At 43.3% G+C, this 25555-nt stretch overlaps 3 protein-coding genes across 4 annotated transcripts; 1 reads left to right on the top strand and 2 right to left on the bottom strand.

The window, feature by feature from the left end:
* Positions 1 to 211: 211 nt before the first annotated feature.
* Positions 212 to 6371, top strand: ucmaa (upper zone of growth plate and cartilage matrix associated a). Its single transcript, XM_084572972.1, has 5 exons — positions 212 to 364; positions 1350 to 1409; positions 1495 to 1590; positions 4499 to 4597; positions 5950 to 6371. Exons 1-5 carry the CDS (start codon positions 307 to 309, stop codon positions 6036 to 6038), a joined length of 402 nt encoding a protein of 133 aa, XP_084429098.1. The 5' UTR covers positions 212 to 306; the 3' UTR covers positions 6039 to 6371.
* A 277-nt stretch (positions 6372 to 6648) lies between these two features.
* On the bottom strand, positions 6649 to 15002 carry mcm10 (minichromosome maintenance 10 replication initiation factor). Of its 2 annotated transcripts, none has more exons than XM_084573283.1 (18): positions 14738 to 15002; positions 14196 to 14239; positions 13768 to 14100; positions 13452 to 13670; positions 13195 to 13338; positions 12899 to 13103; positions 12610 to 12775; positions 12147 to 12314; positions 10948 to 11064; positions 10643 to 10839; positions 10150 to 10244; positions 9300 to 9413; positions 8720 to 9190; positions 8424 to 8554; positions 8196 to 8309; positions 7935 to 8080; positions 7769 to 7811; positions 6649 to 7663 (listed from the first exon to the last, which is right to left on the bottom strand). In XM_084573283.1, the coding sequence occupies exons 2-18, from the start codon at positions 14200 to 14202 to the stop codon at positions 7580 to 7582; spliced, it is 2754 nt and encodes a 917-aa protein (XP_084429409.1). In that variant the 5' UTR covers positions 14203 to 14239; positions 14738 to 15002; the 3' UTR covers positions 6649 to 7579. The 2 variants fall into 2 exon arrangements, with proteins under 2 accessions (XP_084429409.1, XP_084429410.1); XM_084573284.1 differs by having other exon boundaries at positions 13195 to 13335.
* A 533-nt stretch (positions 15003 to 15535) lies between these two features.
* optn (optineurin) lies at positions 15536 to 23270 on the bottom strand. The gene is made up of 13 exons (XM_084573196.1): positions 23262 to 23270; positions 21090 to 21214; positions 20685 to 20893; positions 20427 to 20570; positions 20110 to 20273; positions 19918 to 20011; positions 19701 to 19816; positions 19421 to 19570; positions 19245 to 19329; positions 18972 to 19130; positions 18356 to 18498; positions 17997 to 18079; positions 15536 to 16699 (listed from the first exon to the last, which is right to left on the bottom strand). The coding sequence occupies exons 2-13, from the start codon at positions 21208 to 21210 to the stop codon at positions 16587 to 16589; spliced, it is 1581 nt and encodes a 526-aa protein (XP_084429322.1). The 5' UTR covers positions 21211 to 21214; positions 23262 to 23270; the 3' UTR covers positions 15536 to 16586.
* Between the last annotated feature and the right edge of the window lie 2285 nt (positions 23271 to 25555).

Below are 25555 nucleotides of genomic sequence, written 5' to 3'. Positions count from 1 at the left end.
AATACATCTGGGTTTCCATTCTCTTCTTTTGATTGCTTGTTTTTAACTTCAGCCCATCACTCCTTATTTCCCGTCTTGCTTTCTCCTTCATCTCCCCTTTCTTGTGCAGTTTGAAATTCCAGCAGCGTCCCTCCCCTCCCAGTGCCTTCTTTCTCCCCCCTTTCTCCTCCCACTTCATTCCTCCCTCCTTGCCTCTCAGAACCTTCCTCCTTCACCTCAACTCCCTCATCGTTGTCTCCTCACTCAGTTGAGCTCTGCTAGGTGTGCTGTCAGGTCCCGTAGAGCGTTTCGCTTTTCTCAGTCAAGATGTCCTGGACCAGAGTGCTCGTCCTGTCTTTGCTCACCGCCCTCTTCATCTTCACCTGTGAGTACCAATGATTCAACATCTTCAGAGGAGATGAGCAGAATGGATTTGCAGTCACAAAGATTTGCACGGTCGTCCCTTAGTATGGGAAATATTCTGGATAGTAGCAGATAGATAATAGTCTGGAAGTAAATTAGTAAATTGCGCAACAAAAAATCCCTTCAATAATATGCATGAAGTATACAGTCTTGTTTGAAGGGACCAGTTTGTAACTAAGTGATCGTTGCATCGCATGTATAATTAAAGGGACCCACATATTCCTCAGAGTTTCAAGTAGCGTTTTGACATTTGTCAGCTGAGCAAGGACGGTAAGTACTATTTGTCTGACTGTGCGAGCCAAGGGAACATGTTTTCTTCAAGTTCCGAGGCTGGAATAACAGCTGCGATTTCAATCGATGGCATCCAGTAGTCTGTAAGGCGATTCTCAAACACTAAGAAATCCGGATCAATTGTGAGCGATTGGCGGTGGCACAGAGATTTTAATAACAATGACCAATATGAAGTGAGCTCCGTCAAAATTACAATCAAATATTACAAATTTGTCACTGTCACTGAGCCTATAGTTTGGTGACACTTTTCTAAGCTAAGTTACATTCACTGGTTCTGCAAAAGATCCTATAAAATATCTGCTTTTGTACCACGAAAACCTCCAACCAGTGAGTAAAATTAAATTTGGTGCAAGGCTACACATCCTGTGGTTTTCAATAACTATGGATGATTGTTGTTGCTTTTTTTAAATTCTGATCCTTGCTGCCACTTTAATTCTTCTTAAAGTGACAATTATAACCTTCCATGGATTAGTGAGAACAGATGTTCTTTCATGACATAATTTCCCTACACTAATAGGAGACAATACATATTTTACAGAAAGAAGTGCGTTCTTTAAAGAAAATCTGGTGATAATCTGGTGCAAGTGCAACTTTAGGAGTTTCCATAGCTTTCCTTAGTAAAGAGGATAAACAATGTTTCCGGCTTTCTCCCTTAGTTTCCAGCGTGGTGAAAAGCGCGGCTGTACGGGACGCCTCAAAACCAGCTGATGCTAAAGGTGACACCTATTTTAAACCCTTTTAGCTATTTCTTGTGCCGTGTCCTCCTCATGTGGTCTTGACCTTTCCGCCTCTGACCTTTAGGTGCAGCCCGGCAGGTGTTCATGCCCGGGGCGGACGCCTCAAACTTCTTCAAACGCCGCAGTCGCCGTTCGCCTCGTTACTACGCCGAGGTCCTAGGTACGCTGCCCTGCGTCTGGTTAACACGTCCATTTGAAAGCGAAAATCAGAGTGTGAGATGTAATCCAAATTCTGTGAAAGCTGAAGGCTTGCCTGTCATGATGCTGGATGATAAATAGAGTGGCTGCTGCGTGGTTAGGGAACGGATGATGTTTATTTATATTTGGTCTTTCATATGGTTGACTTCCCAGAGCACTGATGCGGCCACACTGCGGGCAGCCTTCAATAATGCTGGTTTATTGGTTTGGACTCAGAAGAGGATATGGCTTGTTTTGACTGCAAGCTGTGAGTTCAGCAGAGTAGTTCAAACTCCAGCAGGTGTAGTTTTATACAGTAGCAGCTTTTAAATGTGAGCCTTACACACACACACACACGCAGGCTGGAGGCAGCAGAAGGAGTCACAGGGTACTGCGGAGCAGGCTCTCCCTCTCCGAGCTTCTCACCACAATAAGCTCATTCTTCCACCGCCAGCATCGGTTCGATACGGGACGTACCTTGAGTGCAACTGAACACTGATGATAAATGTCTATGGAAAATCTTTCAAATCTCCAAATCAATGTTTTCAATGATTGGTCAGACTCATGCATTCCTTTGGCGAACATGAAACAAAGAAAATGAAGAAACCTTGCAAAATACAGCTAAGAATATTGATTTTAAGCTTTTCCCGTAAGTGTGTTTTCGTCGGTTTAACCCTTCTTCTAACGGAGACCACATCAGACAAGCATGTGTGCCCCTGAGCAGGCCTCCAGAGACAGGCCGTGGGGCATTTAACCTCGGCCGAACATCAGAGCACTAATCGAGGGCCTGGCTGTGGACACACAGGTCCACAATCTAGGAAAAACTTTGATAATGTTCCTTGCCAGCTCGGTCCATGAGGACCTGAGGCAGCAGTGTCGTTTGAGAGAAAAGTAAAGCAAAGACAGCTGTACTTAGTCTTATGCTGAGATGCAAGGACATTCTATAAGAAAATACTACCTCCATGGTTACCATTACTCAAAAGACACACAAATCAAGTATATGCAATTTTTCAAACAGATGTTGGATGATTGCATAACCCAGTTTGACTTTAGAGCAGCTCCCTTGAAGCCAAGGTTTTAAAACATTCTTATGATTTCCCTCTTTATATATTTCTCTACACATTTCTTGTGATATTTTCCTTTGTGACAAGCTGTGGAGTTCATATAATCGAGGTGCTTGCAGACCAGAGGAACTTCATCGTAGCTTTGTTAAAAAAGTAGCACCTTTTTGGGTTGCCTGGGCATGTTCTTAGATAATCTGTTCTTAGATAATCTTTTTTTAGATAATCTTCAGAGCAAAAGAGGAACCTTCGGTGAGGTAAGTGTACCCTGACTGGTTGAACACAGCACTGGCAACCGGCAAGCAGGTCATTGCACCACTTAAGAGTTCCTAATGGTGTTGCGAGCGCAAACAGAACAAAAAGCCCTTGAAAGTACGTACGTAATACATAAAGACATAAAGACCTCCTAGAATAGTTTGGCCCAAAGATACTTTTTCACAGAGATCGCTTTAGCATGCTTCACGGTTGGTAATAGTAGACTAAATGTTAATGTGAAAACAACAGGGGTGGCCACTACAGTAGCGACAATCAGCTAAATAAAATCAAGTTAGAAGATGGAGAGATTATCTCTATGTTTTGTAGATCTAAATATAAGCATGAGCTTATTTCCATAGCATCAGACTAAATATATCCAGATATGAGTGGTTCAGTAGTTTAATTCCCAGCTAAATGTAAGTTTGCTGGGAAACAAAAAACAGGACCTGGAGGAGAACTTTTACTTGAGATGTTTGACGGTACGACAGAATGGAAGAAATACACCCAGAAGCAAGTTAATGTAAAATGAAGTCAGTGTGAAGCTGAGTGTGAACAGCCACGCTACAAATCACTGGCCCTGTCTGAGGGAAAATAAGCTTGTTGTGTTATGTGGATGCAGGTCTATGTGTTAACGTGAAATGTTGTTATGTAAGCCTTACACTTACATGTTTGTCGGAATTCACGTTGAACTGAAAGAAAAACACAGACAGAGTAGTAATGTCTAATGTATACAGAGGCTGCCCTGTACCTGTATGACTGGGGTCGTCTGGTTTTCAAGAAAGGTGTAGAGTGAGTCAAACACAATTCACCCAGTGTCTTAGATGTTCAGATTTTAAGGTATTTTTTTTAAATTAGAGTCGTGTAGATCTAGTTATTACAAAATCCTAACATTTTTGATGCTCGCTAAAGGATTTAAAGGGGACATATTGTTTTTGAACATAACTTGGTGTCCCTAAAATGTCTAGAGACCTAAAAAGTGAAAGATGCAGAGATCAAAAAGTGGCTTATGGCATGCCACGGCATAGACTGATGACATGCTGGGGCATAGTGATGATGTGCCACAGAATAATGATGATATGCCCCCCCCCCAACCCTAACCCTAACCCTAACCCATCCAATAAAAACTTGTGTTATTTCTTGCTTGTTAAACATGCCACGGCATGCCATAAGCCAATTTTTCATTTCGGTGCAAAAACAGTGAGAAAATGTTGCTCAGTCAGTCAAAAAAGTGTGTCCAAAAGAGCCATCTAGGTTTACGACGTCATAAGGGTTCAGAATGGAGTGTGGGAAGCACCAGCTCATTAGCATTTAAAGCTGCGGACCCATGAAACAGCCCATTTGGAACAGGGCTAAAACCAGCGGTACTTGAACTTTCAGAAATGGGATGTTGTGAGCGACACATGCCAAGGTGGCATCAGATGTGTCACATAAATCATGTAACGCTTCAAAAACCTTACTTGCTTGTAGAAGTCAACCACCAACTCCTCATTTGTGTAAAGCCTCAAGGATAGGACTCCAAGGTACTCTAAGGTCTTACCTCTCATCTCTCCTTTCTCTCCCCCTTCCCATCAATAGCTGAGCAAAGGGTGAGGATGGCGGCCGACAAGCGGAGGAGGGACTACAATGAGGAGCAAAGGAATGAGTACGAGAGCTACGTTGAGGAGGAGCGCGACGGTAAGACGTGGATTCACCTGGTTTCCCTTCCATGTCAAATGCTTGCCTCTCGTCTGTCATCCTTAGGAATGCATAAAAATTCCTGAAAAATACCAGAAAGGAAGGAAGTATTCCTCCATCAGTTCCACATAGGGCTGAAAATAAACATTTACAGTTACAATCTGCTAGGATGCACTGAACATAGTACAGGCTAAGTCAAGCTGTGAGGGCTAACCTGAGACGGTCTTGCGGAATACCTGAAATTTACATAAATGTCAGTCAGGGCTCAACAGACAACACACTGCTGGATGGAGTTTTAGTTTGGCTCTTGAATGCATCCACGAGCCTCCGAACCACAGCAAAAGTGGTTGAGAATCCACACCAAATCAAGGTGTCCATTTGTGGTTGACCCATAGCTGACAATCTTCCGTGCGGTCGGCGCTCGGCTGTGATATAGTTCCAGTCACAGTTTCTAAACTAAGAACTGCTGACCATAAAGATGTGTTTGGTGTTTTCAATGAAGGACATGCAATATTTCAGGTGGTTAAGGTCGAAAAGTTTTTATAGGAAAACAAAAAAAATCTCTGCTGGTTCCATTTACAACCGAACACAGTCTCCGGATCTTTTTGCACTTTATATTGCATTGAGATTCAAGTTGGAAGAATTTGACCGATTTGTTAATGAATATTTGACTCATGTAGAGTGGCTTTTACTTTTTGACCACCTTTAAGTAAGCTCTGCGAAGAATATATATATGTGGCTGTACTACGTCTACCAATACTAATAGGCATACTAATAGCTGATATGGCGAATGTTTTAGGAAAGTTGTTGGCGTTCATTTTAGGTCATGCATCAGACCACCTTACATAAAAATGTTCATTGTTTTTGTGCCATGACACGCCAATCCAACATCAAATAACTAGCGGAAAAGTCCTCATTCAAAGGGGAAACTAGGAGAGCCATTACGAAGGCTAGGGAGGTAGGACAGAGCTGGCCTCTCCTGAACCATGTTGGCCTGGTCTGTCGCCGCCCGTTTTTATCTTTGCATCTGAAAGATTGTGACATTTTACGGTTTAATAGCTCCAAAACCTCAAAAGGTGGCATAGTGGGTTTATCAGTGCCTTTACGTCGTAAACAGCTGCCTGTTTTAGGCTAAAAATGCGGTGAGAGCCTAGAGAGTGAATCATCGGAATCAATCGGAAAACTAAAATCTGAACGACGTTATAAAATTCTGCGTCACATGCTTATTCTCGTCGGTGTGTTGCTAAGATCAAACTTTTTCAAATACAAATACGCGGTCCATTGTTAATATAAAAATACTGAATATTGCTGCTTTAACTTTAGTGTTTTTTTTGATTTTTTTAAATTTGCAGAGACAAATGAGAGAACGATGGAGACGAACGAGCAGATAAGAGAATACCATTACGACGGCCTCTACCCTCGCTACTACTGGTTCCACTGAGCGCACCCTGTCCCGTGGTGATCCGGGCTACATCAGCCCTCAGTGATATCACCTTTACCTTGTACCAAAGGTGACTGGCTGTGCTAAAGTTGTTTGTCCAACATTAATCGTCATGATACAAGCTCTTCTGTTATTTTTATACACCCTAAACTGTTAAAGACGTGTCTCCGTGTGAAAATGTGTGAAATCCAAAGTACAGTTTTTGTATTTTGTTTTTACTGATTTTTTTACTATTGTATGTACATACAAGCTACACACTGCTGCCCTTCCATCCTGAGGTACTGTATAACCAGCAATAAAGCCATCTTTTACCTATACAATTAAGCCAGACAAGGCTGCGGCTTTCATTTTTGCTTTAAATCAAAACGAGGATGAGTTTCCGATGAACTCACACTAGCATCTGGTCTGGTATTTGGAGAATTTGAAGGAAAGCTAGGGAGGGACGTGGAGCGCAATAAAAGAGAAGATGAGGTGAGCTGCAGAAGTCATCAGGCTGAAATGAATCCCACATTCCACAGTGGAAATATTAGACACAAGCTGGGCAGCGGGGAGACAGAAGAGGGAGCGGGAGGGAAAGAAAAAACAGCGGCAGTATAATGAGCGTAAATTAAACCCTGAAAATGATGTGGCATGGCACTCGGCACTCGCTAATCACACGCCTGCAAACCCAACCTTATTTTATCTCTATGATCCGATTCCACCGCAGACTTTTGCTTTTCGGGGCCATGTGGATCGGCTTGGAGGCTTGAGTGAGCGCCACCTGGCCTCGGCAGTCATGGCGCCAACACATGAAGTGTGTTAGGGGATGTGTGTGTGTGCTGACAGAGGAGAGCAGATCAGTCCCTGTCAACCACATATCCTGCCGTTACAGAATTGCTTGCTGTTGTTACTTTCTTGCGTGTCTTAAAATCCCAACAGAGAGGACAGTATTTGGGTGGGCTCATTAACCAGTGGGGATATGGCTTCTATGACAATAATTGTACTTTCAAACACGATCTGTCTCATATTATGTGCTGGATTAAGCTCCAAACCTCTTACCAGTAGCTAATAAAAATGTCACTTTTATTAGCTTTTATTTATCACTTTTCAAGGCAACACTGTGACTTTAGATTGTGGGCGGAACATATTTTAGCAAATTTTAGATTTACTGCCTCAGTAAATCTAAAATTTGTGCGCCTAAAACTGAAACAGCTAAATGGAATTCAGACGTGGATCATTCTTATTTACTACTTTGTTTCTCTTACGCGTCAAGTAGGAAACCGATCATGACCATTTAGTCACAAAATGTAGAAATCTTGCTCAATTAATTCAGCTCCGATGCATATATAGTCCCCAAGTTAATTATTTCCAGAACCTGCTCTGCTTTACATCAGTACAGCGGAAACATTTGACTTGAGTCGTCGCATTATTGCTTTAATCAACTATTCTCCATTTATATCATTATAATCCACAAAAAAAACAAAAACACATCAGATGTTTAAAACCCATATTCAAAACCCTTAAATTACAAACATATAAATCTGGTCCTAAACGACCAGACGTCACTGCATGCTGCCGAGGAACTTGGCGTGCTCCTCTCCTCGAGGCTGGAGGAGCTCGCCGGCGATCTTTGGTCCCGATTTCTCCTGCAATAAAACGTAAAGAGCGACGTCAGCTCCGCTTTCTTGTCACGGCAATGCGATCGTTTAAATATAGAATTAAAAGTCATCTATGAAGCGGAGACATTTTACCTTCAGCATTCCGTCGCGTTGCCATTTAAACAGACCACAGTTACTGAAATGGCAAAACAACATTAGTTGTTCATGTGATTGACGTTATTGTTGTTTGACTTTCAGTAGGCTGAACTTCTCACATGTTATTTCAAACTCATCAAAGGAAGAATAAGAGAGGACTCACCTGCAGTGTTTGTGTGGTAGTCTGTCCAGAGCGATGGCTCTCTGTCCACAGGGACATTTGAAGAAACGTTTCATTGCATCGTGCCACCTCAGATCATGATTCTCTTCCACACAGCGATCCGCCGGCTTGAAGTAGGTGTAATTACACTGGAAGCAGTTGGAAATAATGGGTTTACTTGTCCAGCTTTTACCTGAGGAACAATCAGGGGCTACTAATTTTCTTCATTTAGTTAAGGTGGATACTTAACACTCGTCTCAGTACCTTTTTACAGCTGACAGCTCGACATTTCATCTCCTTGATGGACTTCATCTTCTCTTCCATCTGCTCCTTCTGCACCAGAGGATTAAAGTAGCGCTCCTGCAGCTGGTACTCAGCCTGAAAGAGAGGAGACTCTCACACACTTTGCAGCATTTAATACGTAGATGCATGCAGCCAAGATCTATTCTGACACCTGTAAATCAAATGACACGTGTCATTCCATTGCCGTACCGCTTGAAGTATCAGCCCGTGGCGAGATTTGGCGTTGAGGATCTTCTGAAACTCCTCTGACTGGATGTAGGCGAGTTGATCTCGTTTCCTTTTCTGGGCCGGCTCCTCTTCTTCAGCAGTGGATGATTCACCTGCGCAGATAAGTCAAAGATAAGTCAAAGAATCTTGTTGAACAAATTTTACCACTTTTGTTAGTGCGAGCCTTGACCTGTCGTGAACACATTTCTTTCAGCTGAATGACTTTCATAAAGCAGGTTTGGTGCCAGAAGTATCATTCTGAAATGTGAGGTGTGTACCATTGGGTGAGGTCCGATTCTTCTCTACTCGGGCGCTGATCTCACTGTCGTTACTCCTCTTCCTCTTCACAGCGTTGGGGTCTTCCCTCCGGAGCCCCGTCCCTTTGGCCCTCAGCTTCTTCAGAGCGACCAGCTTGGCGGCCGACAGGCTGAGGGTGGGAGCTGGAGGATGGTTGCCCTCAAAGAAGAGGATGTCATCACCCTCGGAGAAACCTCGGCCCAGGGTCGGGGTGTGGGGCACTGCGGGGCTTAGCGCGGCCTTGGGGACGTCGGAAGCAGCTTTTGGGGACATCAGGCCGCCTCTGCTAGGCGCTGGTTTAGCGCCACCTGCGTTCTGCAGCGCCCTATTCTGGATCTCCTCAGCTCTCTGTCGCCGGCTCTGCAGAAGTTCCCGTTGCCTCTGTTTCTGCTGCTTCAGCAGATCTGAAGCTGAGATGGACTGAACCGGAGCTGCAGCTGCATCTTTGGAAACTGAAGTCGAACGACAGCTCAATGAAACATCTCAGAGTTCAGCTCATGTTGATTCTTAATATACAAAGGAAACATTTTTAAGACAGCTAAATATTTCTAGGCTGTGTACCTGTTTTAATGCCCTGTCCCAGGTGCTTCTTCAGCTGCAGAGCTCCAGGTGTTGGCATCGACAGCAGGTCCTTGAATTCATTTGAACAACCTGAAACTTCACCAGACTGCATGGCTAAAAAGGACACAAGGAAAAAACTATTTAGACGGTCTATTCTGCTTTTAGAGTTCACTCAGTGATTTCTTTTGTCATATTTATGCACAAATTACTTTTACTTCATTGTAGACAGCCTAAAACACAGGTGTCAAACATGCGGCCCGCGGGCCAAAAGCGGCCGGCCAGAGGTCTAATCTGGTCCGTGGGATGAATGCAAAGTGCAAAAATTACATTGAAGACATTAACTGCAATTTCTCCAATAAAAGTAACTGCTATTGCTAGGTTCACACAGTTTAAGTAAGATATGTGGACATAACACAACACTGAGACCTAGAACTATACAGAAATTGCACTTATTTTCCTTAAGAAATGTCTGGTTGTTCATTACGTGTTTTGCAATAGTACAGTTCTTTAAATGTAAACATTTTCATAACATACTTGTTCTTCTTTGCATTAAAACAAAGGGAAACGTTTGGAGTTGTCGTTATTTATAGGTTAATACCCTACTGTGTTAATGGTCCGGCCTCATTGAGATCAAAACGCCCCCTGAACTAAAACGAGTTTGACAGCCGTGGTCTAAAAAAACGCGAATGTTGGAGAAAAGGTAAAGAATTAGCTCTTGATATGCAAAAGTGAAACTGTAAAGGTTTTACTGCTATTATACAATATTACCATCAGTTATTGACATAAGACTTCCAGCAGGCTTTAGTCTAAACTTTTGTGTGTGCGTATGACAGTGTGATGAAGTCCTCACCGATCCTCTTGGCCTCGGCGACGAGCTGAGCCGAGCCTTTCACAAACAGCTTGTCCAGAGTCTTCTGGGTGGGTTTGTTCGGTTTGGACGAAGTTCTGCGAGGCACAGACACGTTACTGAAAATGTCAGGCGGCTCGGACGCTGCCCAGACCCACACTGTGTTCCTGGCCTTGTAAGTTGCAGTTAGCTAGCACAAATTGCTGTAAATCCAAGTTCAGCAGGAATCCAAACTGGACAGGGCCGTGACCACGGCACGCAAGACCTTCTGCAGTATCTTTTTTTTGACGCCAGCGTTACGAGGTGGTTGGAGTTTTGAAATCCTGATTATTACTGTATTATTTATCATTAAATACAATGAACGTTTAAAAGGAAGGTCTGTAGAAGTGTATATCAATGTCTTAGGAAAGAAAACTGGCAAAAAAAAACAAACATATTTTAAAGACCCCACCATTAAACCCTAACCCATTAAAAGACTACAACGAACGTGACTCACAGTGAAGCGGCGCAGGCAGCCGAGGACACGCCGCCATAGTAGAAACCATCCTGACACAGACGTTCTTTCAGGCTGCCTCCCTTCCCCTTGAACTTGTTGGGGGCTTTTCCAGAAAACGACGACTGCAGCTCGGCCCTTTTCGAGCTCATCTTCTTGTACTGGGCCTTGACGTGATACTGGCAGTACTGGCACTCGTACTGCGGAGAACGAAAAAAAAAACAATGTTTGGGGAAAGGAACAGGGACAAGCGAGGAGCGCGACAAAGCCTTAGAGGTGGACTGTGTTGCGGGGGAAATCGGACCCACCATGTTGACGATCTGAGAGCAGGGGTCTCCGTTCTTCTTCATGGCTACGCAGGTGCCGTAGTCCTGGGCTTCACCCATCACCAGCACCTTCTGCGGGTGATCCACTGTCAGGCTCACCTGCAAGTGATGGAGAAAGAACAAATCAAGAACAAGCCCAGTTGCTCAGCTCTTTTGTTTAAGCACATGCCTTATACTCTGCAAATCAAACTGATTCATCAGATCCCAAAAGGAAATGATCTGTAGATGAAAATATTATGCAAACTATCCTTAGTTGCAGGACGTTCGCCTCTAAAACACATTTCCCAAAGCCAGATAATATTAACTTTGTCATACAAATCTGAGCCTGTTTTAGATATGAACATTAGCGTTGCAGTAGAGTTTCAGTAAGATTCAGAAACGACTGCAGAGGACATCAATCCTCAAACCGTGTCCCTGCGTCCGTGTGCAAGCGAGCGCAGCTGGGAACGACCACAAACACCACCACATTCTCCCTGCAACATCTCAGATTGTCATGCGATCCTGACACCAGCAACCCTCACTGGCTATTTTCACCCACACCGCCGGCCTGTTTTCTGATTTAATTAGCAGATGCTTCGGCAGCCAAACCGACGTAAGACAAAATGCTGGCAGCGTCTGAGATTTGACTTGTTAGGAAATAACAAAGATATACTTAAGGATCCCAAATTAAACTGACATGCAGCTATCTTTGATTCGTCTTCCTCTCTCTCGGATGTGTTAGTTCTCCTTCATTCCGTTTTATGAAAGCTGGAAACAGCTAGACCACAAGAGGAAGGTACTAAAGAAGCATTCTCGTTTAGAGCAGCATTTAACTTTTTCATGGAATTGCGACTGCCTTGTAACACTGGAAATGTTTAGGAGGAGATTTTTTTGGAGATATTTAACAGTTGATTCAAATGGAAGCGTAAAATCAGACCTAATGATTGTACAAGCATGTTTGCAGGTGGATGGTTTGACTCTCAGTCCTGCAGGAAACATTTGAGTTAATAAAAAGAAAACTATCGCCCCACCCTCATTACCATCACCGAAGCTTAGTTAATACTCCTGCAACCGGTCTATGTGGAGGCTGTATCGGTGAAAGCATTTCTACCTGTGCTCTGGTGCGGCTGAGTTGTTCTGCAATTACACCACTAAACCGCTAGGTGGCGACTAGTCAGCTTGACTTCAGACTGTCCACTCACCCCGTCATATCCATCTTTCTGCTTCATGGGGTTCGGGTTGAGGATTCCGATGACGGTGCCCGGCTCAGTCTTCCAGTGGTCTTTGTGGACTTCGCCGAACAGGAGCAGAGACACAAACACTTCCAGGTTGTGGAGGTCGTTCAGTTTCCAGATGCTGAAGGTTTTACCCTGCAGGTAGAAAGATATCTGTCAGGACTGCTCCAGTAGCCACCAGGAAATATACTTAAATATGAGAAATAAACCTCCAACAACATCAAGTTCACTATCTGCCTGCATCCAGCGTTTTGATATTTGCACCTAAACGTATTTAATTTTTGGATTCACTTTGCTATTAGTGTTATTACTTATATTAAAGTAACTAATAGTACTGTGGGGTACAGCAAGGTAAAGCTGTTCATCACACATCAGAACGCACAACAAAACAGGATTACAGAGAAAGCCAGAGTCCGGAGCATGGACTTACACTGGTGTTGCTTTGCTGTGTAGCCTTGCCCACCAGCACTGCAAACGTCACCCAGTCGCTGTCCTCCAGATTCTCCCGAGTCAAGCGCTCTGGCACCTGTGACAGACGGATGAGGCGGCGGCTGGCCATCTTCCGGTCCATATCGCTGGAGGAAACACGTGGCTTTCTGAAACAAACAAAAAAAAAAAGAGCACCAAAAAAGTATGAGAGTTAAATTCAGACTTTTCCCTGCTGATTCTCATTTAAAAAAACAAACAAAAAAAACAACACATCACTTCAGTGTTCTGACCTGAGCCGTAGACCTGAGTACTTCTCAACAGCCACGTCTTTAGGAAGAGGAGGATGAGAAGCAGCTTTGGGCTGTGCCGCTGACGCTGCAGGTGCAGGTCTGCTTTGGGAGGCTGGAGGTGAGCGCAGAGGATCGGGAAGTCTGCTGCTGCTCTCTGCTGGCAGGAAGGAGCTGCCCATCTTTATCTCCACCAGCGGCCCCCTCTCTACAGAGAGGAATAAGGAGAAAAAAAAACATGAAGCCTCCTGAAAATCAATTTTAAATTCTGAATCTGGTTTTTAAATGTTTAACGTCACCTGCTGATGTGCTGGGTTTGGGCTGGTGAGCTTCTCTTGGTTTGCGTTTGAATGAGTCAGCAAAGCCGAGCTGAGAGGAAAAGTCGGAGGACTCCTGGAGCTTCAGGCTTCCTTGTCTGACTGGAGTGGACGAAGAAGCTGCTACTATTAGAGAACAAGGAAAACAGAAGCACAGTTTGTCGCTGCTGCACTGATGCATCTTTATCACTTTACTCTGTACTTTATGTTTAAAACAAAACAGCAGAAGTTATGTTAACCTGCTTGTGTCTTGGTCTTCGGCGTGGCGGCGGCCGGTTTGGCCTGCGCCGGCTTGGAGGTCGGCTGTCGGTTAGGTGCAGGTTTGGGCGTCGCTGGCTTGGGACTTGACGAGCTTCCTGCGGCCCTGACCGGAGTGGATGACGGTTTGGAAACCTTCTGGCTGGACTCCAGCTGCTGCTGCAATTTCTTCATCTGGTCCTGCATCCGCCTCAGCTCCTCTGAAGACGCAAAGAGCAGGTGATGAACACAGACCCAACAAGCAACGCTGAACTGAGCCAAACGGCAGACTTAATAAGAAACCGCTCCGGCACAAACCTTGCAAATCCTCTTGTGACTTGTTCATCTTCTCACGGGCCTCTCCTCCACTTTCTTTTCCTTCAGTGTCCTCCTTGTCATTTTCAATGTCATCCACGTCTCCAAAGAGATTCGACACCACGTCCCCCGTGTCCGCGTTTTGCTGCTCCTCGTCAACGCCGTCTTTGTACTCTTCCTCTTCCCCATTTTCCTCATCAAACAGGCCATCCAAGTCATCCTCCTCCTCCTCCTCCTGCTGCTGCTGCTGCTGCTGCTGCTGATTGTCTTCTCCTTCTTCACCAATCCCCTCGTTCTCAGCCAGCAGCGCCAGCAAAATGTCCAGATCATTCTCACCTGCATAAAAAAAAAGAAAAAGACATACACTCTCGTGGGTCTTGAGCTGCAAAAAAAGCTGTATTCTGATGTGTTTTAAATCTCATAATACTTACCATCCATTTTAAAGACTTTAACAGAGATGCTGATTTCAGATGACCTACAGAACAAGTAATGCAGTTAATAGGTTAATTAAGTGCCAAATAAACAGCTTGTGTATTTAAAATTAGTCCTGTGAAAAGGATCTGCACGCCTGCCCTGCATCTCATCTGAAAAAAAGAATACAACTGAAATATAAATCATGTGTTTAGTTTTAGGTATTCAAGAATCAGACACAATCTATTTTCCAAACAGTGTCGTAGGCGACTGTTAAAGTCTTGCCCCTTTCTTACCTAAGTCTGTTCAGATGAATGTAACAACCGTTAAAGTTCAGGACACAATAACAAAGCATTACAGTTCACTCATCTGGGTTCGGCCTGTGGGGACCTGGCTCAGCAGATCCATTTAAACTTTAAAAGCAGTCTAACACGGTGAACAAATGTCAACATTTGAAGACGCAAATACTTTGTTTCTGTGGCGAACATGAAGCATTGTTTATAAACTGCCTGAACCGTGCTTATTTCTGAATCCCTCAAAGACAGTGAGAGAGCCAACTCACCTCGGCTTCCAGTGGCACAACTTTGCGTATCTTGCCGGGGCTAACGCGACTTTGACAGATTCTAAAACTTATAAATATATGACCTATTGTCCAGTTATTAACACTGTTTGCGGCTACGTAAAAGCCATTCAGATATATTTTATTAAAAAAAATTGTACAGCAGAGTTACGCCTTAATTTCCTCAACCCAAACACAGAGCGAGGGAGAAAATCTAAACTGGCGCTAAACGAAGGACCCCGTTGTGTTGTCAAAATGCTTCTAGGTGCCCAACGATTTGCCTGACTAAAACTAGGTTTTTAAATGATAAGATTTTATTTTAGACTAAGAATTAAGGACTTAATTTCTTAGCAGCAAATGAAAATATAAGCTTAACATGTATAATATAAACAATTATAAAAACTGGAACTGATAAATGATGTTGTTATAATATTTGTCCGCAGGGAAAGCAGGAGCCTGCAATCAGTGCCCGGATAATTGTCTCTTCCTTTGTGGTGAAGATGGGGAAAAGAATTCTTTTTATTTCTTTGACTTAGAGAAAAATAGGGCAATAAATAAACTCTATGTATAACTCTCTGCTCAGGAAGCTATTTTCTTTTCTTTTTTTAATGTGTCTGAGAAACTTTTAAAGCTCTCACAGAAGCCGAAATCCCCATAGTTTAGCTAGGAACTGCTATTATGAAAATACACAATGAAAAGTCCCACAACAGTTTATAAAACAACCTTGTCAGATATGAAAGACTTTGCAGAATAAATCATTAATTCAATCTTATCTCATGCAATGTACCTTTCAGGTACATCTACAAACAGTAGGTGTCACTCTTAGATTCCTTAAATATTTATTGTTATTTCTTGGACATCATGCCATGCTTGCATTTTCTTGCAGCCATGTCTTTTTATTTATTTATTTTTTAAATCTACCTAGTTACATCCATGCCATAATATCACATACTGTATGGACATTGCAGAGAGGGCATATCTGGTGTTGCTAGTCTTGGTGTTGTGGCTGAGTCTTTTTTTCCTCTGTCTACTAATTGCTTTTTATCATGTTTTATTCATACACTCTGGTGCGTCTCTGTATGACTGAAAGCAGACAAAACTTTGGAGGTCTTTTTTTATTTTCTTTCACAGAAAAACAACATAAAATCAGAAGACCTTTTACAAACTAAATGTTACACAATCCACAGGAAACCTCCTGCCGTACAGTAGAAGCTCGATTAACAGGTTAGATATATTATGTTCTAAATACTAGGCATCGTCTGCGGAGTCAAATAAAATATCTTCATATTAAAGTGCCCACGCCGTGCATGCGCCGTCTTCCAACACCAAAAACCCATTTCTGAACTAAAATGTCCTTATTGAGTAAAATACAGAAGGAACTTCAATTAATTTGAAAAGTAAACTTTCAAAAAATATAAACACCTTCATCAACCGCATACTGTACTCTTGTAATAAATGCAACTTGTAAAGCTCAACTTTGGTTCGTTCAGTCTGTTTTGCTGTTGTAGACTTGCTTTGCCCTGAAGATTTTCAGTCATCGCAGCAACTAATAAACCATGTGCCAGATGGTACGGGCCCAGAACCTACAACACGAGTGTTATATAATATTATTATTATTATTATTTTTTTTACTATACTCTTACCAATGTTTTTCAGCAGATTTCACATACACAATAGATTGCATACTAATTCCTCCAAAAGCAGCATGTTCCCGTCCTAGAATGAATATGACTGATCTGTGGAGTGTTGTCGCAGGGATCCAATATAAGAGGTACAGCTCAAAGCAGAGGAAGACTCCGATTAAGGTGCTAATGCAGCCGCTGCTTTTGTGAATGCTTATAATGACGGGGGTCTAGTTGATGCAGTCCATGATGTGGATCTGCAGGGAGTCCAGGTCCGGCAGGATCTCGTTGCACTTGGGACAGGCATGTTCAGGGATATTCCCGTGATGCTGCCAGTCAGCACCTGAGAATGAAGGAAACACAGATTACAGCTCTTGTCCTTAACTATATGATGCTATAATTATACAGTACTAAGTCTTCCAGGTGTACTTCATCCCAGATTGTGTAGAAAGGTTTCACCCATCACATGGTTTAGGTTCAAGTGTATAAATAATTAATCTTGTATATGTTTATATCAGTGGCGGCTGCTGGTCTTTCAAATAGGGGAAGCCCAGTTTTGTAAAATTTGCCAATTATTACATCATTAAATTTAACAGGGTTACTAATTCTCCTTATATTGTATAGGCCTATGTTTATAGTTAATATTAGTTAATTACAGTGCATGAAAATGCACTCTACTGTTATCAGAAGTGTTCTTCGTATTATTATTATCATTCTTCTAACCAAAATTCATTTAATTAATTCAGCTTGATTCGTTTAACGTAGAAACTTCATTCAACTTTTAAGCTATCAACTTTTAAAAGTGGGTGCAGCTAGCTAGCTGGCTGGCTAGTTTACTCCCTACAATTGCAAATAAACGAACTTTTTAAAACTGAAATGAAAACAAGTAGCAAACTCAATAACGCTATTCACGATTTTATTTTGACAGATGGAAATAGTGCGATATCGCAACAGATAATGAGCAGTAGCTTAGTATTAACCTGTACTGTAACTTCTCTCGCCAAATATCCGCATGGGACTGACCTAAAATCCTTCGATGCAGAAGTATAGTCTGGTATAGGCTTAAAGCGCTGTCAATCACGACGAGTTCCAGCCACGTTAACAGTTCATCCAATCATCATACAGAAGCTCGGCGTCCTGGTACATCCCACTGCCCATTCACTCCCTGAGACGCCCGGCTTCCCTGGAAGTGACGATTTTGGAGCGTTTGTCCAATAAATGTCGAGCTTTTTTGCCCTGAGATCGGCCCATTCTGAAGCCCCATTGAAAGTCATTGAAGCCGAGCCTCAATGGGTTTTTAAACGGACCGTGATATGAGAAAAAAAATCACGATAGACGAACGGCTAAAACTTATTAACGATTGTGTTATTATAAGAAGTAGCCATGAAGTCGATCATGTTCTAGCACATTTTAGTTTGAGTAGTAATGTAAATTCGTAGTATTTGACGAAATTGCCAGTGATATTTTAGGGGAGGCTGAGCTTCCCCTGTAGTCTTAGAGCAATCGCCTCTGGTTTATATATAATATCTCAAAGTTATTGCTACTGGGTTGTGTCTATCCATCATACAGATAAGGTTGGCACCTAGCTGATGAGCATAGTTTAGTGTTAACCCTAAAAAACTTGTGTTAATGTATTATACCTCTTCCAACCAGATTTGCACCAGCTCCATGTGGACTTCCTCCTGGTGCCACGTGTCTCTTCTGCATCTCATTCAGAGAACGCCTGTGGAGAAAGAAAGGGATCGAAAAGGAGGGTCGCATAAGTCAACTCAGGATATCGTACTAATCTGTAAAATCACTTGAAGAAGGTTTTCTACAGCGCGTTCCTAGTGGCATTCGTAACCAGACAGTGTTTCTGTGGCATGATAATTTAGTTACTTCTGTGTGAGCTCATCCTGACCATAAGGACAGCAGTGTATTTTTTTTTTTTTCTCTCCTGGTTCACACAAGCTGAACTGAACAACCGTGAAAACAAGCTGTCTTGTGACTGTCTGCATACCGGCCCAGAGACTCCATTTCCTCCTGCAGCTGGCTGTTCTGCTTCTTCACATACTCCAGCTGAGCGGCCAGACGCTCCCTCTCTTCGTGGAGTTTCTCCCTCGCCGCACGTTCAGCGTAGAAGTCCGAGGAGTAGACCTCGGCCTGCAAAAAACAAAAGACAAAACGCTGACTACGATGAAACTGAAGGAAGCCATGCTGAGCCAAGTAGGTATGTAGGGTCCAATACTAGACAGTTTACTAAAGTACAGACTCCACACTGTGATAAAAAAAAAAAATTGGTACAGGTCCTGAAAATGTTAAGTCAAAGTGTGTGAGTATATTCAGGACTATTTCCAGTATTAAAGTCCCCTTAGAATGGTTAACGGAGTATTTCTGCATATTTGACTGTCAAAATAAAGGCCAGGTCAAACGGTCCAGACAGCCACTACCTGTACATGCTCGAGCCAAGAAGTGAAGACAGAAGTGCTGACGGTGAAGGAGAGACGAAAGGGGAAGTAGGAACATATAAAATTCGAGAACGCACGTTTTCTCATTACCGTTCTCTTTTTTTGTCACGTTGATTTGACATGGAAACTGTAATAGTAAAAGTGCTCCCTGCATATACGCCCACTCACCTGGGCCTGGAAGACTGATATTGTCTCCAGCTCCTTTTCCTTCATGAATATTTCCTGCTTCATGTCATCAATCTTGTTCTGTTTAACGGCCAGGGCTTCTTCGGCGGCAGTCAGGCGCATCTGCAGGTCATCGAACATGCCCTTCTCCACCATCAGATTCTGCAGCTCAAACAGGAGAACTGAGGTCAAACACGACGAGGTCTCAGCTCTAGTTTTTTATGCTCTTAAAATGCACTAGCTTTGGCGGAAGTCCTCATAACACTACACAGTTACCTCTCTCTTCTTCTTCTCCTCCTTGAGCTCATTGTAGTCTTCAAAGAGCTTAGTGTAGGCATCTTTCAGCTGCGCCAGGTTGTTCCTGTGAGAGGCGAAGGAAGGGGTTAGCCAAAACTTAATTAAATTCGCGACTGATGCGTAACAAATCAATGCCTCTGCATTTGTGCTCTGACTTCTCCTCATCAGTCTTCTTCTGCTCCATCAGGCTCTGGGACTGCATGCTGTCCAGCTGCAGCTTCAGCCGGTCGTTCTCCGTCTGAACGGCCTGCTTCTGCAGGAGCTGGGCCTTCAGGGTCGCCACGTCCTGCTCCACCTCCCGACATCTAGCGAAAAACACGGCGCGTCAGCAGATTATACGGAGAAATTGGAACAAAAGAGACGTTTTGGTTGCTGAACACAAGATCAGACTTTGGTTAGAGTGTGTGTGTGTGTGTGGGTGTGTGTGGCCCCAACCTGTCCTGCAGGTTCCTCTTCATGCCTTCCGCTTCATCCAGCTTGCTCTGAGTCTGCTGCAGATCTTTGAAGAGCGTCATCATCTGAGACTTGAGATTCTCCACCTCAGACGCCGCCTGAAATATTTTCACAACCACTCACAGACATTAGAAACGAAACAAAAACAAATAAAAGCCACACACCGCTCCCTTTCTATACATTTACAGCACTATAATACCTCATCCTCCTTCCTAGAATCCTCTTTGGTAGTCTCTGGCGCTGTCTGTGTCGATTCTTCTACACTGCACCTCCTCTGTTCCAATTCTCGAATTCTGTTGGATAAAGTCACAGATCCCGGGAGGTGAGAAAAATATAAACAACTTTTAAAATGGGTTGGAGTGTAAACTGTCTTGTTGGGACGGTCCTCTACCTGGCAGCATAGGCCTGCAGCTCGACCTGCAGCCTCTCTCCCTTCTGCGTCTCGTTCCTCAGGGACTGCAGCAGCTGGCTGACCGTCGCATCCTCGCTGTCCAGACGGGATCCCGTCATGCTCAGCTCTGGATGTTTGCCGCGCTCGGCGCCACACGCCTCGTCCTGACAAGAAAGACGTTACAGCCCAAACTTTTTCACACGTGTTGTTGCATGTAAAGCGCAAAATCCGAGAATAAACCTGTGATTTATTTGAAAATCAGAATTTCTCTGCTACATCATATGATAACTACAGAACTGATGAATACCGGTTCTTACCGACACCTTGATGATTTCAATAAATGAGTCGTCTCGTGAGTCTTGCTCCGCCTTCAGCTGAAGCTCAGAGTTCATGGCCACCAGGTCGTTCTTCTCTGCCTGCAGGCGAGCGACCTGGACACGCAGGGCGTTCAGCTCTGCACTCTGATTGTTGGACGGATAGTGTAACTTTAGTTGCAGTGATATTTCAGTACAAATGGAAGGACATCGGTGCAAGCAAACCCTTACAGGGCGTTATGATCAGTGGGGCACCCTCACCTGATATCCTCCCGTAGCTCCTCCTGCCCTCTCGGCCTCCTCCAGCTTCTTGCTCATGTCCTGGTTTTGGAGGGTCAGCGTTCCCAAGCGATCCCGGGCCTCCTCGAGCCTTCCCTCCAGGAACTCCCGCTCTTTCCGCTGATTCTCCCGCCACACGGTCAGACCCTCGAAACGCTCCTTCATGGCCAGGTTGGTCTGACGCAGAGCCTCTGAGCGAGAGGAACAGAGGGATTAAACACACACGATCAGTCGTCTTTTCCCAAGCTGATCTGTCACACCCACACCCTCAAATCAAGAACACCACAAGTTTAACCTGATAAGATTTCTTTGCAGCTGAACTATCTATACATGGACAGCTTTATTCCTAACCCCTAAAAAAAAAACACACCAGAGAGCCGCTCTAACCTTTCAGGTCTCTGTTCTCCTGGATGAGGATGTTCATCTGCTGAATGGTTTCCTCCAGCGTGCCAGGCTGGTTGGAAGAGCGAGAGATGTCACCGTTCATCATGGGGCCTCCAGACGCCATGACGCTGAGAGGAAAGAGACAGTTCTCAATTAGCCATTTTGTGTATTGAAATCGTTTTTTGAAGCTACAGTTTTATAGAGAAGTTTTAAGATTTTAAATAATAACATGTGTCAGGTTTACTCCCCCCCCCCACTATTTCAAATATTACCACAAGTTATTCATACAGGTAAAGTATAATACCAAACAATGGTTGCATGCGCTGGCGTTTGTCACTGCCAATAGAGGGCGCTAAAGTTCAAATCTTCACATCATGGCATAAACGTATAAGCTGCTTTTCCTGGACTACCTGGAGCACCTGGAGCTGCTCCCAGTCCCAGGGACTTAAAAAAAGGATGCAGGCGACTAAACAACACTAATCCCAGTAAAAATGGAGGATATTTAACTTCCGTTAACATTTACACTGCTAACATGAACACTGAAGTGACATAGTGGCAATAAAAGCAACGTCTCTCAACGTTCTGTGCCACATAGAACATCTGTCTCTTGTTGCAGTCTTCAATGTTAACGCCTCTTGTTTGCACAGCAAATGTTTTACCAACGTTTACACGTTTTACTATTAAAACGCGGTTGCCTGTCTTGCATTCATGTGTTCAACCAATCACCACACACTTATGTCTAGACAAATCACCATATTCTTTCATCAATAAAGGTTCCTTTGGTCCTGAAAAAGCACCTGGCCTGAAGCAGGAACTAAAAACGGCCCTTAAAACAAGACCATAGTTTACAGTTCGTGCAGTGCTGATGCAATAAAAGGGGGGAACTTCCACCAAATGGTAAAGAAAATACACTGATCAGGCTTTATGACCACCGACAGGAGAAGTAAAACCAGGCACCCCCACCCCATAGCAATGACATCCAGCAGGACACAGGCACACACACAAAAAAACACTTTAGGAACAACTTAAAAAAAAACAAAAAAAACATGAAGAACAGCACAAGGTGTTGACCTGGCCTCCAAATTCACTAGATCCCAAACTGATCAAGTATCTGTGGGATGATCCACAGAGGCCCCCCACTAGCAACATTCTGTTACCAGACACCACAGGACACCCTCAGAAGGCCCATGTCCGTTCTCTGATGAGTCACAACTGTTTCTGAGGCACAAACACTATATTAGGAAGGTGGTCATAATGTTACGCCTGATCGGTGTATATTCCTGTGGTCTGAAAGTGCCTACTGAAGTACAAAGGTTCCTGTCCCTGGGGAAAGGTGCTGCAGTGTATAGACATGAACATTAATTCTTAACAATCAGTTATTCAGCTACAATGTTCATCAGATTTTGCTACTTGCATTTATTTCAAGATATGTTTGTTCAGTATGTTAATTCATAATATTCTGTACCTTCAGTGGCAAACTTCTGACTGGCTTCTCTAGAAATTAAAGAATTATTTAAGGCTCAAAACCTAATTTCTGTTCGTCATTGCTTTCCTATCATAATGGGGAAATAAAAATAAACACTCCGAATTAATTTCAACTGTAAATAATTTGTCCTTTGGTGAAGATAACAACCCCTCGATGCTCACTGACATCATCAGTGACTCTGTGTCATGCAGCAGCATAATGAGCCTCCAAACCGGAAGTGTCTAATCAGCGGGTCACAAGATAAGTCAATTATATTAAAATAACAGAGAGGAGTGCTCACACTGTTGTCCACTTGTGCCCTCACACAGTGACTTAGTGAATAACCACCACAGCTTGCTAGTATATTCTAATAAATACTGCATTTAGTAGAATATAATAGGAGATATCAAGGTTAATATGTAACTTATTTTAGGAGGCTATAGTGAACATTTCCTTATTCAAAGGTATCGTGTAATAGCCTACTAGCCTGAAGGACACCACGTCCCCGGTATAAATGACCCGTAAATATCTATTTTGGTTTTCTGTCTCGTATTATTTTACTTTCACTTTCCTCAGGTGGGCCTATCCAGTGTGCGACTCCTGGAAAACACTGAAAAGTTACCACTAACTCAAACAGAGTCGGACGTGGTTCAGGCTGAGATAAACTGCGTCACACCAGACGTTGAACACGTTTAAAGGTTTTAACTCACCTGCTGTCTCCTCTGGGTGTAGACACGGGCTGGCTGGTCGCTACGAAAACACACGGAGAGCTCTCGGAGATATGTCAAAATGTGTCTGTCTGCTGCTTCTGGTTCGTAGCAGCGTCGACTCGCGTTTAGCATAGCGGGGAGAATTTCCGGTCAACATTTTCAAAATAAAACAGCTGTTTTTAAAATGAATATGCTCTTTATTATTAGTCTTTATTAACTGTTGTATTCATTCATTCATTCATCTTCTGTACCCGCTTGTTCCTGTTAAGGGTCGCGGGGGTCTGCTGGAGCCTATCCCAGCTGTCCTAACTGTTGTATTAAATGATAATAATAATATAACACGTATTACTTACAACATATACCTGTGGCCATTTTATTTCATTACAGGAATTCATAGCATTAAATAATTTGTTTACCTATTTCTTAAACTTTTTCCCTAAATTGTTTGGTAGCCGGAAGCACATCAAGACATATTGTTAATATTTAACCATTAGCATATATTCTGTGCAGCCGGACATAATTATTAGACCTGACAATGAAATTTGCCGTAGTAATTGTGTTTCCAAACATCATTCTAAAATCTAATAATTCAGCGTTTAACGCAACTTTGTCCAATTTGTCAGACGCGTGTGCTTTTATTTTGAAGTCCGGTTTGTGTTACTTCCTGTCTATGTCGCTAACTGAGCAAGACGTCACTGATCAGCGAACGGATCTGAATGCGAACGGCGGCTGCGCACAACCAGGGCCGCCGAGTGGACCGTCCCATCTTCTTGTTTTGTACATCAGTGAATTCCTGATCGCTGAAAGGGCGGGGCCAGGCATCAGCTGACGGCGGGAATTCCCTTCAGGTGTCACCTTGCTCTGGTAAGCGGAAAAGGAAAGACTGGAGTTTCCCGTAGAGCATTGTTTTAAGTGACATAATTAATTACGAAGATGAATACTGTCGTGCAAAAACACATCAAGCTCACACAACACTACTGTTTTAAAAAAAATCTTTTCTCAATTTCATAGAAACATATTTATCCATATATAATTTAAATAATATTATAATATAATATAATATAATATAAATCATATAATATAATATAATTACAGTATCTGATTCTGGTCATTTTTTACGGTAAAAAAATGTACAATTCATAGTAATGTCCACTAGATGGCGGTGTTGCCCAAAGAAATTGCCACACATTAAAACGTATGGGAGCTACTCTTCTTGTTTAGTGTGTGAATGCATCGCACAAGATTACAGTTTACTAGAACTACATCCTGTACATTTAAAAACATAAAAGCTGAACATCGTCACCCACGTCCATTATAATCTTCCATCTGGGCTACAATTATCAGCCAGTGAAATAATAATGACTTATATCCGCATAAGTTAGATGGAGTGCATCCCCATAATGCGTTTGAATTCCAGAAAGCATTTATGGTTCATAAGCACCGCAGAAGCCCCGAGGGACCCTGTCACGGTCTCATAAAGCTCGGCCACAGAAGTGCCTCTCAAGCCCGCTGTGATCTCTTTCTAAGATCAGGCACCTAAAGAACCACGTCAGTGAATGACTACTCACACGCAGAACTCACACAATGCCCCCTTGAGCCCCATATGATAGATCCTGAATAACCTGGAGGGCCCGTGTCATTCCCCCAGGGGCCGAAATGAATTGGAGGTACCCAAGAGCCCATTCAGAGGCTTCCCCAGTCCCCACTCAAGGATTATGGAAAAACCTCAAGCACCCCCTTGAGAGACCCCTGAAAACTCCCCTCAGATCCATGCTACTTCCTCTAGGAACCCTCTCAGGCACTTGTGATATCCTCTCCCACCTTTGTGATTTTCTCTTTAATCCTCTTGAATGCCTTCACGTGCTATTTAGGAGAAATGGATTCCTCACAGAAGTGCAACAACCATTACAGCCAGAGCTGGCGATTCTGGGAGGAAATGTGTGGTTTTGTTTGAAACACATAACTATAAATTAGGTTGTATTTGTGGACTGTTTTTTTGCTGACTTACCACTCCGGGGTTGTGTTTTTTTTTTTAGGACACTTGAAGGTTTCGACCTGCCCAAGTGGAATTTTAAGATTTCTGAGCCACGCATCAGTCCGCGAACGCAGCACCGGCGCGCTCTGGTGCAGCTTTTCATTCGAACCTCAGAGGAATGAAGACAGCAGCGACAGGTTGGAGTTGTTGAAGTTTCTGCACATCAGTGTCGATCTGATTTCTCATTCTCGTTTAAGTTCTGCAAAAGTTGCAAGGTCTTGGTTGAGCAGTTTTAGTTCACGATTGAGGTGCTTGTGAT

Source organism: Chelon labrosus (assembly GCF_963514085.1).
Source record: "Chelon labrosus genome assembly, chromosome: 23".
In the NCBI taxonomy this organism is placed as follows: Eukaryota; Metazoa; Chordata; class Actinopteri; order Mugiliformes; family Mugilidae; genus Chelon; species Chelon labrosus.
Note: the sequence above shows the minus strand (reverse complement) of the source record. Positions and strands in the feature narration are given on the sequence as shown.

Bases quoted from the DNA above. Each gene is read 5' to 3' on its own strand.
- ucmaa (XM_084572972.1), top strand. From the start codon at position 307: ATGTCCTGGACCAGAGTGCTCGTCCTGTCTTTGCTCACCGCCCTCTTC. The intron at 1,410-1,494 runs GTGACACCTATT...TCTGACCTTTAG, and splicing joins AAAACCAGCTGATGCTAAAG to GTGCAGCCCGGCAGGTGTTC. The intron at 1,591-4,498 runs GTACGCTGCCCT...TCCCATCAATAG, and splicing joins TTACTACGCCGAGGTCCTAG to CTGAGCAAAGGGTGAGGATG.
- mcm10 (XM_084573283.1), bottom strand. The intron at 11,065-12,146 runs GTGAGTGGACAG...CATCACTTGCAG, and splicing joins AGAAAGATGGATATGACGGG to GTGAGCCTGACAGTGGATCA. The intron at 7,812-7,934 runs GTGAGTCCTCTC...TTGCCATTTCAG, and splicing joins CTACCACACAAACACTGCAG to TAACTGTGGTCTGTTTAAAT.
- optn (XM_084573196.1), bottom strand. From the start codon at position 21,210: ATGGCGTCTGGAGGCCCCATGATGAACGGTGACATCTCTCGCTCTTCC. The intron at 20,571-20,684 runs GTGAGGGTGCCC...TCCAACAATCAG, and splicing joins GAGCTACGGGAGGATATCAG to AGTGCAGAGCTGAACGCCCT. The intron at 20,012-20,109 runs GTAGAGGACCGT...TTTATCCAACAG, and splicing joins CTGCAGGCCTATGCTGCCAG to AATTCGAGAATTGGAACAGA.